The following is a 19271-nucleotide window of genomic DNA, read 5'->3' as shown; positions in this document are numbered from 1 at the left end:
ATTTAATCCAAACAAATTAATCAATCAATCAATCAAATGATATCTCAACTTTTAGGAGAAAAGCTGGTATTGGGGATGTAAATGTAAAATGAGTAATGACCATGGATGTATAATACGGTAGAGCCATGGTAATGACCTTGAGGCATGTGCAGCAGAAGGTGGCGATAACGAGCCCCTGAAGTTAGAGCAAAACCCGGAAGTCGTCTGCGCAGGCGCGTTGGTCAGCGGCCATGTTTGTAGTCAGAAGCGTGGAGGCGGAGCCGGAAGTGAGGCGGACTGTTGTCATTGGACCGTCCGTGCAAACAGCCCGTCCATCCACGGCCAAGGCTGGGACCAGGAACCGACTGCCCCTGAAGGAAAGGAAACACCGCCGAGTCAAAGTCCTGCCGGAGGATACCGGCTCGTTACTGTCACCGCCGAGCCGGTGGGATGTAAAGCACCGTTTTCGTTAGCTGGTGGTGATGAAGGCAGGTTGTCGGATACTAACTAACTAACTAAACTAACGTCTCTATTGTCGGTTTGTCTGTTCCGGTGTGTCGGTGAACGAGTCAGTCACTAACGTTAACCGGCAGCTACCTAACTTACCTACCAGGTTAGCTCTCCGCTGTAGTAGCTAGACACACATAGTTGTTATAATAACCATGTTGTTATCGCACTTGGAGCTGTGGAGAACATACTGGGAGTGTGTGTCCAGACCTTACACGGTGTTCATCTGCTCCCTCACGGCCGCTCTGTACTATCTCTGGGGCCGCAAGTGTCAGGTCAGTCGCTGCGGTCAAGGCTGGCAGTAATGACCGCACCACATCCACTGATACACCTACTATTTACTCTGTCACACCATTGAAGCTACTTCATTTTAATCTAATGATTCTCTATACTCATATCTTATCCTTATTCATCTTTTATTTATTTATTATTTTTTCTAATCATTTTGAGTGTTCATTATCTATTTACTTCATACTCTCAACTTATTTGAATTCCTTTTCGTCCTTCCAGCTTGATAACATTATAATGATCTATTGTTGTTGTGGTCATGTACAATGAAATGTATCCATGTGTTTGAAATATGTATCAGTTTTAATCCTAATGTTAAAGACAGCCTTGTCTGTGTATAAACACTATTATAATTACTAAGATGTTATAAGGTATTGTGTTCAATTATTACCACTTAACTACAATAAGTTATAATTGACGACAAATAGTAAACTAGCAGAGATTAAAATAAAGTGTTGATTCTTATCTTCACCCTTCATTTTTAATTTATCAATTTTTAAGTGAATGGAAACATGGAAACACATGATCAATGATCAACTACATTATAGATTGATTTTCTTTCTTTTGGCTACTTAGTGTATATTGGCTTTGTGATACTTATGTTAAAGGTTTTGTATGTTTTGTATATGAATCTTCATGTCACCAGGTAAGTAAATATGTCTCTGTCATTGATTGTTTTATGTGGAGAAACCGTTTCCAAACCTTCTTTATTTTGTCTCTTTTCTCAGACACCAGTACTGGTTTGCAGTGAGGCCTTCAGTGTCTTCCTCCACAAGCATTGTCCTGTGGTGGCTGAGCGGTTCAGTCCCACTCCGTGGTGCTGGGGAGGCCGTTTTCAAACCCTGGTCTGTGCCGTCCTCAAGTCCAAACCCCCCGTCACCTACCGCAAGTAGGAAGGACCTCCTCTTCTATTACTGGTTGAAACACGCATCTCATTATCTCTTCTCTGTGACACACTATCTACGCTATCTATTATTGTGTCCTCTCGTCTCTCCGACCCGCAGTGAGCTGATCCGTACGGACGATGGTGGTCAGATTTCGCTGGACTGGGTGGACAATCAGGCCAGTGCGGCCTACCCAAAATCCTCCACCCGGCCCACAATCCTGATCCTCCCAGGCCTGACAGGGAACAGCAAACAATCCTATGTGCTCCATGCCATTAGCCAGGCCACCCGCCGCGGCTACAGGTCAGTGGTGATCCTCACGTGTCAGAGTAGCCTACTTAAGCCAGAAGGTAAAATGTAAACACCTGAAAGAACGTATCTTGAATCGCTAACAGGAAAGTTTAAGCTAAAGTAATCATGAAACCTCTGTGACATGCAGTTGCAATTTGATTTATGAAGTGGTTTTCTTTCTCAGGTGTGTGGTGTTCAACAACAGGGGGGTCGCAGGGGAAGAGTTGCTGGTAAGTTCAATGATTACCTATTGAATAATGGTCGTTTTCTCAGCTTTCACTTTAACAGACTTGGTGAGGTAGCTTCAGATGTTATTCTCTGTTCGCTGCAAAGCTAATTTTTGGGATGTCAATACGCTGGGGTCACTTTCAGCTATGCTTTCTATGGTGATTATAGTTTTATAGTCTCATTGTGAGAGCTGTCTTTGTTATAATCAGCCATATTTTCATGCAAATCAACGATCTGTGCAAAATTTGAGATGGAGACATCAAATGTTTCCTTATACTATTGAGAATTATTTTGGATAGAAATAAGAAGTTAGATTTACTCAGAATTTTTATTTTTATTTTATAACTTTATCAATACATCTTACTGAGAGCAAACTGTCAGCTCAAAACTTTCCCAATACTAGTTTAAAGTTAAAAATAAAACATACATAAAACTGTCACTGTCAGCAAATCCCAAGAAAAAAAAGAAAAGAAAAGCAACAATAAAGTGTATTAAAGGCCTCATATACCACAAGGTGGAAAGAAATGGCAGTAATTGCTGGTTTGGGTGTTTTCATTAGATTTGTCGACCATGACATAAGACCATTACACAGGCTCAAGCGTGTTAGGTAAAACACCAAATCTGGCACCTAAACACTGCATGTAAAGCTCTCCCTCTGCTTCAGACGCCTGTCACCTACTGTGCAGCCAACACCTCAGATCTTGAGCGTGTGGTGCAACATGTCAAAGGACTCTACCCACATGCCCCTGTGCTTGGTGCTGGTGTGTCTATGGGAGGGTGAGTGAGTGCAACGCTTTCCATTGGCTTGCATTTATCTGAGAAACGTTATCATTGATTTGTTTCCATTCACTCTCTCACTCCTTTTGATTACCCACTGTCTTTTCTGTTTTTTGTCTTCTCCTCTGAAGCATGCTGTTGTTAAACTATCTGGGCCGTAAGCGCACACAGTCGGGGATGGTGGCGGGCTTCACCATCTCTGTCCCATGGGATGCGCAGAAATCCTCCGATTCTATGGAAGAACCACTAAACTGGCTGCTCTTCAATAAATACCTCACAAGTGGCCTGTGTCGAGCCGTCACCAGGTCAGAGTGGATTCAGAAGGGTTCGCACATTTCTGAATTTAAGTTCAACAAGCTGCTGACTTTCACACCGTCTTTCTTTGATTCGTTTGCCACAGGCACAGGAAGATTCTGGACAAAGTGGTGGACGTCGACCATGTCTTGAAGGTATGCCCCACTCTTTACATCTGTTGCCGGTCCTCATCTCCCTGTATGCGTGTGTGTGATTTCATTTCTTTTCCGTTACATTTTCTGTTTTAATGTCCTTCGTATGACAAACTGAGACAGCCATAATCCCTATAGTCATAGCAGTAGGTTCGTCACCCTTAATTGTTGGTGCAAGCTATTTTTAGAACGGCGGAGCAGAGCCGCAAGCTGCTCAGAGCTACGCTACGGAGGCTCATGGGATTTCTTGGTTTCCCTCATCAAACTCATCAAATACACAATCCAGCAACTCCAAAACGCCAAAAGTTATGACCTGCACATTCACCACGCTGTGAGATAATAACAGAACGTTATGAGACAGAGTTTGTTTTTGGGGTAATTCATGCAAAACCGCTGATGCACGTTCCCGTCAGGGGCAGTTTTTCGGCAAGCATCTCACATAAGACCATGAATTACTGTTTATTGTTTTGTTTTTTCTTCTTTCTTTTCTTTAAGATGATACGCTAGCCATTCTTGAATGTATGTACTTAATGCTTAGTGTCATTTCGGCCCTCTCTCCTCTAGGCGCAGACAATCCGTGAGTTTGACGAGCGCTTCACCACTTTGCTGTTTGGTTATAATTCTTGTTCTGAGTACTACCGTGATGCCAGCCCAGACAAAAAGCTCCCCAACACAGCGGTGCCCATCCTGTGTCTCAACGCTGCTGATGACCCCTTCTCTCCCCAACACGGTGAGGAGACACCAGGAAGAGATGAAAGACTGTTGTGATGTTTTTATTCCTAATTGTGCGTTTTGATTTGAATTTTTTTTTTTAATTTTTTGCATAACATGATCTTATTCTGTCTTCTTCTTAACCACAGCCTTCCCGTTGACCATCGTCCAGAACCTGCCTAACGTGGCCCTGCTGCTGACGGCTCACGGCGGACACATCGCCTTCCTGCAGGGTTTGTTTCCCCGTGGCGAGAACTACATGGAGCGCCTGTTCGGCCAGTTTGTCCAAGCTGTCTTTGAATACCCGAGCGACATCAACAAAGCCTGTTGCATCGAGGAGGAGCAGGAGCAGGAGAGCTGATTCTTTGCACCTCACTGAAGAACATAACTGTGGCCTGCCTGGAATGAATATGAAGTCTCTTGCATTATAGCAGTAGAACAACAATTCACACACACACAGCATTGCTTAGCTCTGCATGCCGTCATGCTACCACATGAATGTTACCTGTCCTTGTGTGTTTGCACTGAGTGACCAGCTGTATTGTACAATCAATATGACCTCACTGCAACTCCACCAATCTACCTCTCCATCGTCTCAGGTTTACTGTTAACGAGCAATCCAAGAAGGTTCAAAAATAATAACGCAAAACCAGGCTGCAGACACAATTTTTCAAGTATTGAATGAATCACACAGCCAACTTATAAGCTGATGCCTAATGTTTCCATCATACTGTTTCACCCACCCGTCCCACCTTCACATGGAGCACCGTAGTGTGTGATGAAAACAAAATGAAAAGTAAATTATTCCCTGTTTGAAAATGATTATTTTTTTAAATATAGGATATATAGGCTTTATTTAATATAGGCTATTTAATGTTATTTAAAAAGAAATGAAGTGAATATGTAAATGAGTAGAGTAATTATGTGTAGTGCTGCTGTTAGTGTTTTTATTCTCTTGCTTTATTTGCTTCTTTGGTTTTGTGAGACTTGTTTTTCTTCAAGTGTGAGCATACCTTAAAGGATTTATTGTTCTACCCCGTATTTTACCCCTGCATGCATTCTTTACATACAGCTTCCCAACGCACCACCAGACCACACACCAGAGGAAATCCTGTTTACTTGTTAGAGCTGTCAATCTCCAACTGGAGACGCTCACACTGCAGGAATACACACTGTACATATCTGCCATGAAGAAAAGATTTATGCAATTGTAGAATTAGATTTATTATCTGAGTATGTAATTTAAAAAGAAAAGAAGAAGCAGCAAAACCAGTGAAATGTAAAATTAAATGTCAAAAATATTGTATGCTTGTATAGGCTTTTGCACTGTGCTTGTTTGCTCTGTAAATCATGCAGCACATTAGAGTTCAATGAGCTGACACGGTGTATGAACCATTTAAGCTACGTGCAGTACTTGATATATTTTTATCTGCTTCATTTTACTATCTGGTGCTTCTGAATATATTTGTGTTTTAATTGCCCTTTGGGGTTTTTTTTTTTTTTTTTTTTTTTTGCCATTTCTGAGCAGTGTTGTTTGGAGAATGGATGACAGATGAAGTAATGTGATGAGCCACTTTCAGTCCACATAATATTTATTTAATGTGTCATTGGTAGTTAATAGAGTGTGTTTGTTTTGGATTTGATCACTTATTACTATATATGACCTGAATGTCTTTTCAAAGCAGCGTGGAATGTCCAGAGGGTTTTATTATGTTGTTATCACCAATAGTGCTCCGGTGACACACCACTTTATTATACTAATACCAAGGTATTATTAGATTATGAGTATATCATTTTTCACCGGAAGCTCCAGTTGTTTGACTTTGATTCTTGACTCGGGAACAGATGAAGATTTTAGAAACCTATGGTGCTTTTATGGCGCACATGTTTGTTTTTTTTCTATTTTCAGATGTTTACCAAGTTCACTTGCCTTTAATTGATGTGTATTTGTTAATGGACACATGTTTTTTTTTCCTATTTAAGTTCTGCCTTTGCTGTAACCACATTCAGTGTTTCTTTTCTTTTCTTTTTGCAGTATCAGTTGTAATTACCACTTTCATCTGTAAGATATTTGGGCATTATGGACTGTCTGTTAAATTGTTGGTTATTGAGTTACACTTGAATTCAGTGAGAGGATAAACATTTTAATTTCAGCTGCTGGTTTTATTTTTATTATGAAGTGATGATTGTACAATGAAGATATCTGTGGTTGTGATCAATAGTAACACTTTGACTCAGTCTGAGTTTGTTCTGATCACCATGTTTTCCTATAATGGAAAAAATGTCTTAACACATGCACTGCCTGTCACTGAGTTCCCTCCAGCCCCACCACTGCTGAAATCCAAGTCTTTTTTATCTCTGCATGTTAGGGTCGTTAATGTCGTTGATTAACCAGACGCCACATCAATAATTAACTGAACAATAAAGGCCTACGCCCTCTGTCACAATGCTAACCCTTCAGCCTCATTTAGATTCATGTAATTCAGCCTGGAAAACATCCAGCAGCATTTACACTGTGGAAAGAAACAGAACCCAATGGAAACACTAGATAGATGTAATCTGTGAGTTGCCCTGATTGCCCTCACCTCTGAGAATTTCCCACCACTCTATATAATCCCCAATTCTTTCAACAGATTAACATTATTTACTTGAACATCCACTTTATAATATCAGACTCCCATTTTGAAATAGGCTTCATGTCTTTTCACAATTTATATGATATGAAGATGAAAATACTATATGACATATCAGATAAAACAGCAAATACACAACAGCAGCTACTTGTGGGGCTCAGTCCCTTTCCCCCAGGCTAAAAAGCACGGGGTTAAACGAACAAGTTTAAATGTTGACCAGCAGGCACTAAAGGTTATCATCTCTATCTATACTAGGTTGCCTTGATTTGCAGCTGCAAGTTCCTAGAAAGCTTGCAAATTATGTCTGTGCACTGCTCTATATTGTCTGTGTGTGTGTTTGTAGGTGACAGGTTAATAAAACACCCAAACACATATTTGACTTCCAAGTATTCCAAGTCATAAACCCCGTCTCCTTTGAAAGCTAACTTTATGTTCTCAGAATGAATACAAGAGATGCTGAATCATAGTTACAGAGGCACAAATAAAGTAGACATGTTTGTTTTTGCAGGGAATATCAGGCCTGCATTTGCGCCTTTCGTATGGACAACACCTGAGAGCCACAGCCACATCTGGAGGTCCTAAAACTTTGCAGCAATAAATCAGGATGAGGTAATTTCAAGCTTTCAAAAAAACACAATTTGTTAAGATTCCTTGAAGATAAATGCTACAGTAGTGCAACCAAGGCAAAAGTGCTCCAGGGGTGGGATGGCGTGATGTCAGAGGTTTTCTCAGGTATCTGTCCTCTACGTCATCAGGAAGTAATATGTCACTTTTAAATGTCACAGAAGTCACAAAAAAGCCAAAAAAAAAAAAGCTGTATAATGTCTGCTTTTCACTTTTTCACACCTAACTTCTTTCTTCTTTCACCCCACTCCATCCTCTACCTGGTGTGATGGGTGGAGCCTGGAGTTATGGTTAATGATTCAACCCGCGGAGCTGCTGAGACTGACAGATAGAGGAAAAGGAGGAAAGAGAGAGTGGGAGAGAGAGTGAGAGAGTAAAAATAGTAAAAGCTGAGGAGCAGACATGGCAGTGTAAGCTGAGAAAGTGTGCGGAAGAAGTAATGCCGGAGAGACAGCAGACAGTGAGTGGTGTGTGTTTTGTGTCTGCTCAGGTGTGTCCAGTCTGATCTGAAGCCGATCTGGGGGTCAAGCAGGTCGCTGCTGGGGCTGAAGCCGTATATATACAAAGTGAATTCCTCTTTACAGCTGGAGGTGGATCTGGCGATTATTGGACTCCTGTCATCCATGCGGCCTGTATGAGCCGGGCAGACTCTCATCTCCTCTTCTGATCACACAGCCTGCAGGTAAGTGTGACTCTAATTCATCTACAGTGTTTTCGAGTGTTACATGAAGCCTTTTTGTCACTTGCATTGCTTTAATAATGGGTCTGTGGTGCAGATCCATGTTTTTTATCATGTGGCTCACTGTGTTTGAGGTACTGACTATTTGCTCTAAAGGCTTGTAAACAATGAAATTAATCTTTTCCACTCTTTGAGGTATGACAGTTATTGCAACCAAGTAAAATAGATGAGGTTCTTCACCTCCTAAAAACCTGAACGTGCTGTGAAATAGTGTTTCTCATCCACACCACCAGACTTTAAACATACTCTCTGCAGGTTTCTATTACAGGGCATCTTATGAGATTTCAGCTGTAGTTACACTTGGCTATGAATTAGTAATGAGGCAGTATGGAGTGTACAGTGTGCTGGCTGTATAGGGACCTGTCTGTCTGGCATCATGTTCCTGCTGTACGGCTGGAAAAGCAGATACAGAGTTTTTTAGTTGTCTCCCAGAAACGTACAAGTTGAATCTCTGCTGATATGACTGTTGGCAAATGATCTGTGTCTTTTCACCACTTATATAGCACAGTTGAAAATACATTTGACATTGTATCACATGGATAAAACACACAACCTGCGGCTACTTGTGGGGCAGTCCAGTTCCTTTCCCCCAGGCTAAAAGCACAGGGTTAAACATACAATAGTTGTAAATGTTGACCAGCAGGCACTAAAGGTTATCACCTCCATCTACCCTAGGTAGATGAGGTAGATTTGTTTCTGCAAGTTCTTAGAAAGCTTATAAATTGTGTTTGTGCAGTGCTCAATTGTCCCCCACCCCCTCTCTCTCTGTGTGTGTAGGCAAGAGGTTAATAAAACACCCAAACACATATTTGACTTCCAAGTATGGTGCAACGACATATTTTTTTTGTTGCCATTATGTCCCCTGTTAACATTTTAATGAGTGTTAAGCTTTGTCTTTCCTGTGACACAGGCCTATTAACACTTGGCAGTGTGCAGATTCATGGTTTTGTGCACCAAACTGTGCTATCACATTGTCGTCTCCTCTGATACTGATATGGAAAATATCCAGTGCAGGTGATTGAGAATGCTGTGAAGAATTATTATTAAAGGACCTAAGGGTCTTGTATAATTCCTCGTCACCCTCCGCACAGACCTGCCTCTTCTTTCCAGAGTGGGAGAGGAGCCATTTTAAACCGTCACAGTTTGTTGTGTATTGCTCAGTCACTTTATGATTCCGTTTAACATGTCTAATCTCAGAGCCGTTCAATGTTCAGGGTGAGGCGGTGGTAACTGGGGTCACATGATGAGTTCAGTAGGCAAACAGCTTAGCCACCGCAGGCTTTACTAACAGGCCGTGTGTTTGTATTGATTGTAATGTTTGGCGGCGATGATGACGCCGCTATATCAGGGCTTTTATGAGCAGATCTCCAGGATGAAGAGAGATAATCTCTAATGAAACGTGTGTCAGTTTGTTTGATAGCATGCACACGCGTTTCTTGTTTGGCTGCCCCCGCTCTCAGACTTTAACACTAAATTATACAGCAGGGGTTGTTAACGTCTCACATTATTTTAGCAGCACACAAGCAGAGAGGATAAAGAAATGCTCATAAGCTCACAGCAACAAGGGAACGTTTAATGAAGGGTTTTATGCTGACGGGGGTTGGGTCACAGGAACAGCAATAGGTCGTAAGCAAAATCTGACAGGGTGTGACGGCGCTCAGAAAGCACCCTGTTGACTGTCCATCATTAGTCTGCATTATTCAGCGGCACCTCACTGTGTGGAACAGAGTTCACTGCCTTACAGTTTTAATACTGTATGATATATGAAATGTCTGTCCATCATGATGGTTTATACATGTTCATGTCTCTGTAGATATCATACTTCCCATGTGACTTCATATTTTATATGTTTCCCCCTGTAGCCATGGAGAAGCAACTAGAGGACCTCAAGCAGCAGCTGGAAAAACAATGTCTGATCAACAACGAACTGCAGAGGCAAAATAAAGACCTGGGTGAGCATAGCCATATTAATAAAACCACCTTAAAGCGAATGTAACTCCACTCTAGATATTATAACAAGGAAAACAATTGTTCAGCAGGCTCACACCTTTTAAGGTGCAATGATTGGTTGTGACCCTTGCCAGCTCATACTTTAATGATTCAGATTCAGGGGTACTTCTGTAGGGACAGGGAGTAGGAGATAAACTAGGCTGGCTAAAATGAAGGGATATGCAGTAAATTTAGAAGTAATAATAGCTTAAAGTAATGGGAAAATGATGAACTCTCCAACAGTAGCCTAATGATTCCCACCTATTCTGTACTGGTACTTGAATCAGCCTCAAAAATCTGCATCGGCTGGGCTTTACACATTATATTTTTCATCTGTGTCTGCCATGAAATGAGCACATGCATCAAGCCTGAAGAAGTGCCTCATTAGAGGAGGATGTGCTTTGTGATAAAGAGTTCATCTGCTTTTTCTCCTCACAGAGCAACGACTGCAGGAGAAAGAAAAACTTTTGCAGGAAATGCAGGGTCAATATCACGACCTCGGTAAGAAGCACACGCACATTCACACACTTACACAAATACACAGAGACGCATCTAACACCTATCTTTAAGGGGTACCCAAATTTGGAGGGGTCAGAAACCCTATAACCTTTATCCCCCTATTTCCAAACCCTAATCCGTACCCTAATTCTATCCCTAATCCTTGAATCCTTAATCTTAACCCATTAACAGAACTCCACAAACATGGTGAGCTCTAACAAGCACATTAAAAAACACACACTTTATGGGCTTAAGCATGGCTGCCTTAACCCTCCATTTCTGACCCTCTGTTTGTCTGTTCCAGAGTTTCCCTCTCCCAGTGGTAATGCGATTGACCCGGAGGTCAGAAAGAGCCGTGCAGCCGTCATTGCCTCTGAACCGATCCCTGAGAAGCTGGACATTATACGCAACCAGGTCAAGAAAACTTCCAGGTTGGTAATCAGAGCCACTAATGAGATAATAATCCGTCTATTTGAAAAAGATACTGTGAAAAATCCCCACATATTAAACATCTATGGGAACAACTTTAACTGACCTTAGATCAACATGACATTTCTCATCTTCCACCTCCAGCGAGACAAATCTGATTGTCAAATCCATCCAGAAGAACGATTTCCTGAGCCGCCTTGACGATGAGCAAACAGCCATGATGGTGGAACTCTTAGTGGTTAATAACTACAAGCCGGGCGAAGCAGTCATTAAAGAGGGGACTGAGGGAGACAGCATGTACATAGTGGCAGGTGGGGACACACATTTGTGGATTTGTATTTATTATGTGTAAAAAATATATATATATATATTACAGTATTTTCTATATGCTATTCACTATATTCTACACAACCCCTCTGATCCTCCCTCGTTGCAGCCGGTGAGCTCCAGGTCACCCAGGCGGGCCGGGACCTGCGAACTCTAACCAGTGGTGATGTGTTCGGGGAGCTGGCCATCCTGTACAACTGCAAACGGACAGCAACGGTCAAAGGTAAGATGATCTCTGCATTTTATTCAACATATGTGATGCCATGGGATTATCTGTCTGTGCAGTAGACTTGTGTGAGTACCCCACCTATCACTCACCTGGTGTCTGAGAGTGAACGTGTTTCTCTTTTCTAAAACTTGAGATTTCCCTCACTTCATATTGCAGCAAAGTCAGTGGTGCGTCTGTGGTGTATGGAGCGACAGACCTACCGGACCATCATAACCAACAAGTCCAAGAAGAAGCGAGAGCAGCTCATGGGCTTCCTGAAGACGTGAGTTCACATTAGAGACTTTATAGTGGCGGCCAGGAGGAGTTCAATACCAGCACAGTTTAGCCAAATTAAAAGAATAACTCAACATTTTGGAAACTAATATCCCAAAATGCTGATACCTTTGATGAGGAGTCTGTTCTTCCAGCTTCACTTCTTCACCATACCAGTGCTGGCACATCTAACTAACTCCTCTGTGTTATTCTTCATATATTGTCACAGGTCTCATACTCTGAAGGACTTGAATGATGTCCAGTTGTCCAAGATTATCGACTCCATGGAGGAGGTGTGTGCTCAGATGTCTCATTATAAATTTTTGACTTTTAGTGATTTCAACCCCCATTAGATTAGATAATAAAACACATTTGAAGACACTAAAAAGCATTTCTTAGGATTGTGAGATGAATTTTTGACTTTGTTCTCCTGTGACTTTTCTTTTATTGTCCAGACAAACAAATGGTGACATTGTGTAATTATAATAAAGCATCAATGTCTCTTTTATCTCATCCTTCCCAGGTGAAATACCAAGACAAAGATGTTATAGTTCGAGAAGGAACTGAAGCAAACACATTCTATATCATCCTCAAAGGAGAGGTAATACTGTCACACTGTGCGCACAAACTCGTTTCATTTCTAAACATGATACAGCAGCCTGTGTGAGTATATATACGGTAATAATATACTGTATATGGACTCTCCCTTCCTCACTCTTCATGTGTGTTTCACCCCAGGTCCTGGTGTCTAAGTGCGTGAATGGGCAGCAGAAGCAGATTCGCAGAATGGGAAAAGGGGAGCATTTCGGGGAACAGGCCCTCATAAGGTAACCATAGCAACACGACACATGCCTGAGGACACTGAGAGAGAGGGAGCCTTGTGCAACATCCACGGCTCTGCGCGTCCTCTTTGGCTGCTGTCATCTTTGGCATTTCGGTTGGAAAACCTGCTGATTGTCTAAATGTGAACAGTCATTTGGAGTCACTGGAGAAAATGAAATTGAAATTGCTCTTTGGGGCAGTTTAGAGAGTTTCTCTGAATGACTAAGTGCTGTAATTTAGCAAATTTTGAGCTGTTTTAATTTGGTGCAGTAAATGTGTGGCTGACTGATGTGGCTTTCAGTTTAATGCTGCATAAAAACCAAGAATACAGTGTGTGCGTAATCTGCAGTAGAATAACAGATATATTGTTTTGATTATATTACAGTATAGAAATATAATATAAATAAAATGCCACTCAATTGGTAGCACTAAACTGCTGATATAAAGCAGCATTTATGTTGTTTTATTGGAAGGTTTGTCTGATGCAGATTTGTACAAGATTTCTTCACTTATGGAGAAACTTTTCTGTATCTCTCTGTGATGACAGTCGTGCTGCAGAAAATCTAATGCTAAACATATAAGCTGTCATAGGTTCCAGGTGCTAATTCAAAGTTTTCTCACTTTTTGACAGCTGAGGTGTTGACAAATTGATGCATACAGTAATGACATACAGTAGGTTGACATATGACAATGTTTTTCCTTTGGCAGGGAAGTTTTGCGAACTGCCACCTGCACCGCTGACGGCCCTGTTACATGCTTCTCCATTGACAAGGAGTGAGTTTGACTTGGCATCAAATTTTGAGCATAAATGAAGGTGACATCCTGTGGGCAATTTGCTCCTTGTCACCTGGTTTAAGCCACACTGTGTGGGCTCTCTGCTGTGTTTTGTCACTCGCTCATTAATACACAGGTTGACTAACAACACCTTTTTACTGCAGGGTGTTTGAAGAGACGATTCCCATAGAACACCTGGAGCTGTTTGATGAGTGCGTAATATAAAACATGTTTCCAGTCATCACTTCTACCTCCTTTTTCTGTCTTACCAAGATTAGTATGTATTGACTCTCTGACATGTTTTCTCACCACCAGCTCTAAAGTGCTACAGGAGGCACAACTTCCACAGGCGAGGTCGAGGTAAGTGGATGATGAAACTTGGTGCACACAGCATTAAATATATAACAACATCTTATGAATCACCAACCTTTTTTTAAAAAAAAAAGAAAAAAGAAATTTGTTTAAATTAATTAAACGTTTTCTGTCTTTCAGTACCACTGCCTCCACCTTGAAGTTTAAGGATCTGGTCCCTGTGCTGTACCAGGAGGGTCGTTGCCTAGGAGATCCTGTCACGCTTGGAGTTGGAGGGTTTGGGCGTGTTGAGCTGGTGAGTTTGTTTTGTTCATTTCTCTTTCAATTTAAACTGAGATCTAGTCTAATAATCTTATTGTAATGCCATATCTCAATGCACCTTATTAATGGAAAACATATGCATGACCATGGCCTGTTTTGTTGCTAATCTAATACTAAATCAGAACATGCCATTACAGGATGCAGATGACTGACCTTGCTGAACCTTATTTTTCAAACTATCAATATTAGCCAAGAGTTAACACATTAACTATGAAGTTGTTTGAGAACCTTTAAAAAATCTCAAGCAATCAAATTAAGAAGTTAAACCTATCAATCAATAGGATTATTTCTGTCTCCACATCATCCTCTAAACTGCCAGAGAAGCATCAATATTATCACAAAGTTATACTGTCATTTCCTTTGGGGTACATACCAGGAAGATTAGCACTGAGAATAACTTGATTTGTCTTTTTGTTTTAATTCTAAGATGACCACAGTGAACCACGGTAAATACTACGCCATGAAGCGGGTTAGCAAGAAGCACATTGTTGCCAAGAGACAGGAGGAGCACATGCTGTTTGAGAAGAAAATCCTCAAAGCCATCCAGTGCGACTTCATCGTCAGGTATCTAACACTGTATGAATGCTACATGCAGAGAAATATTTAAATATATCAGAGACTAATGTATCCCTCTCTCTCTATAGGCTTCATGCAGCCTTCAAAGACACACGATACATCTACATGGTGATGGAGTTCTGCGGTGGTGGGGAGATCTGGACCAAACTCAAAGAAGTGTAAGAAAACAGATTATTTGTCAAAGCAGAATACTGAATGTGCTGTTACACAACAGAGAATCAATGTGAACAAAGGGATGCCATGAAACAGTTTTATTTACAGTACTGTGTCTAATCTACTTCACTGTGGTTGTGTTGGTAGAAAACTTCATTTATTGCCTTTGGGGTATCATACACTGAGATTGCACCAACACTTGCTGACACTATCCGACGCAGAAATATGTGCTGATGCAATCTATAGTGCCCACAATAAAATAAACTTCAATTTCCAAAAGGTGCTTGTGCCCAGACGAGCTAAAAATAAGAGCAATAGAAGTCGTGGAGATGTAATAAATTTATATGACAGTAAATGAAAGTGCGTCTCTGTGATTTCAGAGGGCGTTTTGATGAGCCCATTGCTGTGTTCTGCACTGCCTGTGTGGTGGAGGCCTATGCCTACCTCCACAAGAAGAACATCATGTACAGAGACCTGAAGCCAGAGAACCTGATGCTGGATATAAAGGGATACGTCAAAGTAGTGAGTCCTTGTCTGTGACAAACTTCTCATTTGTTTCTATGGCCTTTAAAAGAGGAATTCATGTGATGATTTGTGCTTTTACATTCATGAAGGTTTTGTCAGGAGATCTTCTATACCTCGAGTCTGTGTATGATCTGTATATGATGTATACACATGTGTGTGTACAGGTGGACTTTGGTTTTGCCAAGGAGTTAGTGCGTGGTGAGAAAACCTACTCATTTGTCGGTACTCCTGAGTACATGGCCCCAGAGATCATCAAGAACCAGGGACATGACTTTGCAGTCGACTTTTGGTCCCTTGGCATTCTGATCTTTGAGCTACTGGCAGGAAGGTAATACTAATACTAATACTAATACAATAGCATGCAACTGGTGATTTTTGCCATCCTGTATGGTTCATATCTTTCAGACTTATAACAAATAAATGACCAAAGGTTGTCATGCTATTGTTTTGTTTTGGTCCTTATTTCACCAAATACAACATGGATTATGGGTCTATTTAAATAAAGTGGCTTCCCCTATCGTTGTTAAAGGGATAGTTCAACATTTTGGCAAATTGGCCCATTGCCATAATCCCTATAGTCTTAGGAGTAGGTTTGTTACCTTTAATTGTCGGTGCAAGCTATTTTTAGAACGGCAGAGCAGAGCGGCGAGCTGCTCAGAGCTACGCTAAGGAGGCTAATGGGATTTCTTTGTTTCCCTCATCAAACTCATCAAATACACAATCCAACAACTCCATACGCTCTGGTGGACAAGTTGTGACCTGCACATTCACCATGCTATGAGATAATAACAGAACGTTACGAGAAAAACTGCCCCCGACAGGAACATGCATCAGCGGTTTTGCACAAATTTACCTTGAAAACAACTCCGTCTCGTAACGTTCCGTTATTATCTCATAGCCTGGTGAATGTGCAGGTCAAAACTTTTGGAGTTTGGAGTTGTTGGATTGTGTTTGATGAGTTTGATGAGGGAAACAAAGAAATCCCATTAGCCTCCTTAGCGTAGCTCTGAGCAGCTCGCCGCTCTGCTCCGCCGTTCTAAAAATAGCTTGCACCGACAATTAAAGGTAATGAACCTACTCCTAAAAATATAGGGATTATGGCAATGGGCCAATTTGCCAAAATGTTGAACTAGCCCTTTAATGTGAGTGTAGCGATGTGTTGATAAAATGTACTGATAAAAGAGAAAACAGTTTGAGTTTTAGCACAGCAGAGGAGTCATTGAGACAAGGCTCAATATTGCCCAGCAGGGGGCAGCACAGAGGCACGGTAGTATCTGCAGCAGTGAAGCCCATCCCTCTCTCTTCATCATTTAGGGTTCAGGTTACCCAGAAGCAACTATAATGATGATTTGTCATAATAGCTTTATGTCAGAAGACTACATAACAACAGATGTATCTTGTCCACTCCATTTCCAGCCCTCCCTTCTCAAGTTCAGAGCCCCAGAAGATTTATGCCAAAATCCTGGACGGGGTGCTCAAGTATCCACCGTACCTGAGTGAAGCAGCCAGGTCCATTATCAGTAAGCTGTGCAGGTGAGAGGACTGTAGCCTACTGAGTGCATCGTGATTAACATTTTATGAGGTAATAATGGCGCAGTATTGTATTACCTCATTGTGTTGCTTGAGTGACTTAACCATGGTGTAGCACTGGATCATATAACATGTATGTGAAAATTACACGTGAGCTGTTCTTCCCATCTGCATAATGAATTACTGAACAGATCTGCAGATGGACACATTCTATTATAACAAGCACTTTCTAGTTTTATGGTTCCTGAATACAAATGTCTTGAAGTGTGGAAATTCATATGAATATTAATTCATTCATTTTCTATACCGCTATATATGTTCTCTGTCTGAATGATGTGTTATTCACAGACCTCGGCCAGGTCAGAGGTTAGGAAATACCAAGAATGGAATCAAAGATGTCCGTAATCACAGGTAACCATGGCGACAGGTTATATATAGTTCAGTTCAGAAAATATATATAAATATATAGCCTATATATATAGCCTACATGTTTAAGTGTAAAGTATGAATCTACCTCAGAGAGAGTATGAACATTGTTATTTTCTTACAATTTAAGATCCTGTGATGCCAAATGAGCTTTTTCCATTCAGGATCAGTCACTTCAGTCTTTGCTCATTACATGTGACTTGTTCTCTGCCTCCTCTGTTCCCTTTAGGTGGTTCGGCAGTATGAACTGGCACAAGCTGCGCGTGGGTCAGCTCGAACCCCCAACGGTCCGACTCATACGCAAGGCAAGTCAAACCTCCAGCTGACAGTGTTAATGCAGTTTGTGCAGCACAAGAAAAACAGAACAAAAGCATACGGCTGGTTCACTCTCAGGGAAGTTTGTGCAGTAATTCTTTTAAGGTTCACTGATGTAAGTATTTCTCTATAAAATCGAATATGCATTAATACATAATTGAAATAAAATGCTCCTAGATATTATTTATATGGAGTTTAAACACTTCAAGATGCAGCCATATAGTATGTCTGGGTGTAGGCTAGTTCACACCGTTGAAATCCTCAATATTAAAATCAACCTGTTTTTCCTCCATCAGGGTCCAAGCTACATCAACTTTGATCGTTTCCCTTTAGACCAGACAAAGGCAGACGAGGAGTTCTCCGGCTGGGACCGTGATTTCTGATTCTGTCCATTGGGTTTAAAGGATTAAACGTCACAGGAGTCACATAACCCTAACCCTAACCCATTATGGAGCCAAATCAGACTTTTACTATGAGCCAAAACAGGGCTAAGGCCACATGGTGGTAGCAGAGGGTAGTAGGAGCTCTATTAAAACACACACACAAAAACACAAACACATAATGCTAAAATGATTATTAAATTAGTATGAAACTAAAGTGAATCACCAATTTCCAAAATATTTATTGAAGTGTTTTGGAGGACGTCATTGCAGGGCGATTTGGTGCTTGATGATGCTCTTCACCGATGACAATAAAACACATGTCTGCTGGTGCTTAACTCAGAATAAAAGCTTAAGTCAAATGGCACAATTTGTACAAAAGGAAGAACAGCTCTCACCAAACCTGAAAATCAAATTGAAAACTTCATCCTACCATATCTGCCACACAACTTGTATTGTACTTAAACCTTTATTGTTGTCTGATTTATGTTCGTTTTAAAGATGAAACAAGCTTTACTGCTCAAAGCAAAACTGTTAAATGCTTTGGTATTCTTATTTTGTATTATTATTAATATAAACTTTAATGTTTCCTTTGTTTTTTGAACATCTGCCCCCCTTTTTGTGTGCAGATTATTGTCAAGCACCTTGATTGTAATTGAGAAAGATCATAGATCACTCTGATGAAAGCTTTGTATATGAGTTTAGTAAATAAAAAGTGCTCTTATAGGCTGGAGTGAGCTGTGTTTGTGCTCTACACTTACCTGCCACTGTGCTACAATTAAATCCCAAGTGGGAAATGGTGCACAGTCTGTTGTAGTTGTGACCAAACACAAACACACACACAGAGAGCCTGCAGTGACCAATTAAAGTATTTGGGGTTTCAATGTGCAATAGTGAACAATGCACGAGGGGGAAATATTGTACTTCAAAAGACAATCTCTGGGATGAAAATGGCCTGGGATAGAGGGCCTAATAGGTTTACTCTAATGTGCTTGATATTGGTTGCAGCTGATTGTGAGACTCTGGAGGTTACAGTCGTCTCTCATGGCAGCAGGATTTAAAGCAGGAGGAAGGAGTTATCCTGTTCCTTCCTGTTAATGCCTGTGGTTCCACTGCTGAGACCAGTTTTCCACATCAAAAAAGGAGAAAAAAAAAACTCACATGAAAGCAATCATTTCTTCCATAGGGGGAAAAGATACACTACCAGATGTTTCCCTCCTGCAGGAAAAATACACAACACCTTGTAGTCTAGAATTTAATACACTGACAGCGATGACAGCAGCGGCTCGGAGGATGTACAGTATAG

The 19271-nt window shown here is 41.1% G+C and overlaps 2 protein-coding genes across 2 annotated transcripts; both read left to right on the top strand.

Annotated features, from left to right (window-relative positions):
• The first annotated feature begins 339 nt into the window (after positions 1-339).
• LOC311007854 (phospholipase ABHD3-like) lies at positions 340-6535 on the top strand. The gene is made up of 9 exons (XM_084001216.1): positions 340-761; positions 1503-1663; positions 1779-1961; positions 2134-2179; positions 2842-2954; positions 3086-3259; positions 3355-3403; positions 3965-4130; positions 4261-6535. Exons 1-9 carry the CDS (start codon positions 642-644, stop codon positions 4470-4472), a joined length of 1224 nt encoding a protein of 407 aa, XP_083857342.1. The 5' UTR covers positions 340-641; the 3' UTR covers positions 4473-6535.
• A 3436-nt stretch (positions 6536-9971) lies between these two features.
• prkg3 (protein kinase cGMP-dependent 3) lies at positions 9972-17968 on the top strand (the record flags this gene model as incomplete). Its single annotated transcript, XM_084001292.1, has 21 exons — positions 9972-10059; positions 10535-10597; positions 10899-11025; positions 11168-11334; positions 11460-11573; positions 11736-11841; positions 12061-12124; positions 12355-12432; positions 12570-12658; positions 13362-13427; positions 13592-13639; positions 13743-13787; positions 13920-14034; positions 14488-14624; positions 14705-14794; positions 15170-15311; positions 15479-15642; positions 16731-16847; positions 17193-17255; positions 17500-17575; positions 17882-17968. The coding sequence occupies 21 exons, from the start codon at positions 9972-9974 to the stop codon at positions 17966-17968; spliced, it is 2046 nt and encodes a 681-aa protein (XP_083857418.1).
• Between the last annotated feature and the right edge of the window lie 1303 nt (positions 17969-19271).

Source organism: Trachurus trachurus (genome assembly GCF_905171665.1).
Source record: "Trachurus trachurus genome assembly, chromosome: 24".
Lineage (NCBI taxonomy): Eukaryota > Metazoa > Chordata > Actinopteri > Carangiformes > Carangidae > Trachurus > Trachurus trachurus.
The sequence above is the reverse complement of the archived record's forward strand: the minus strand, read 5'-3'. Positions and strand labels throughout refer to the sequence as shown.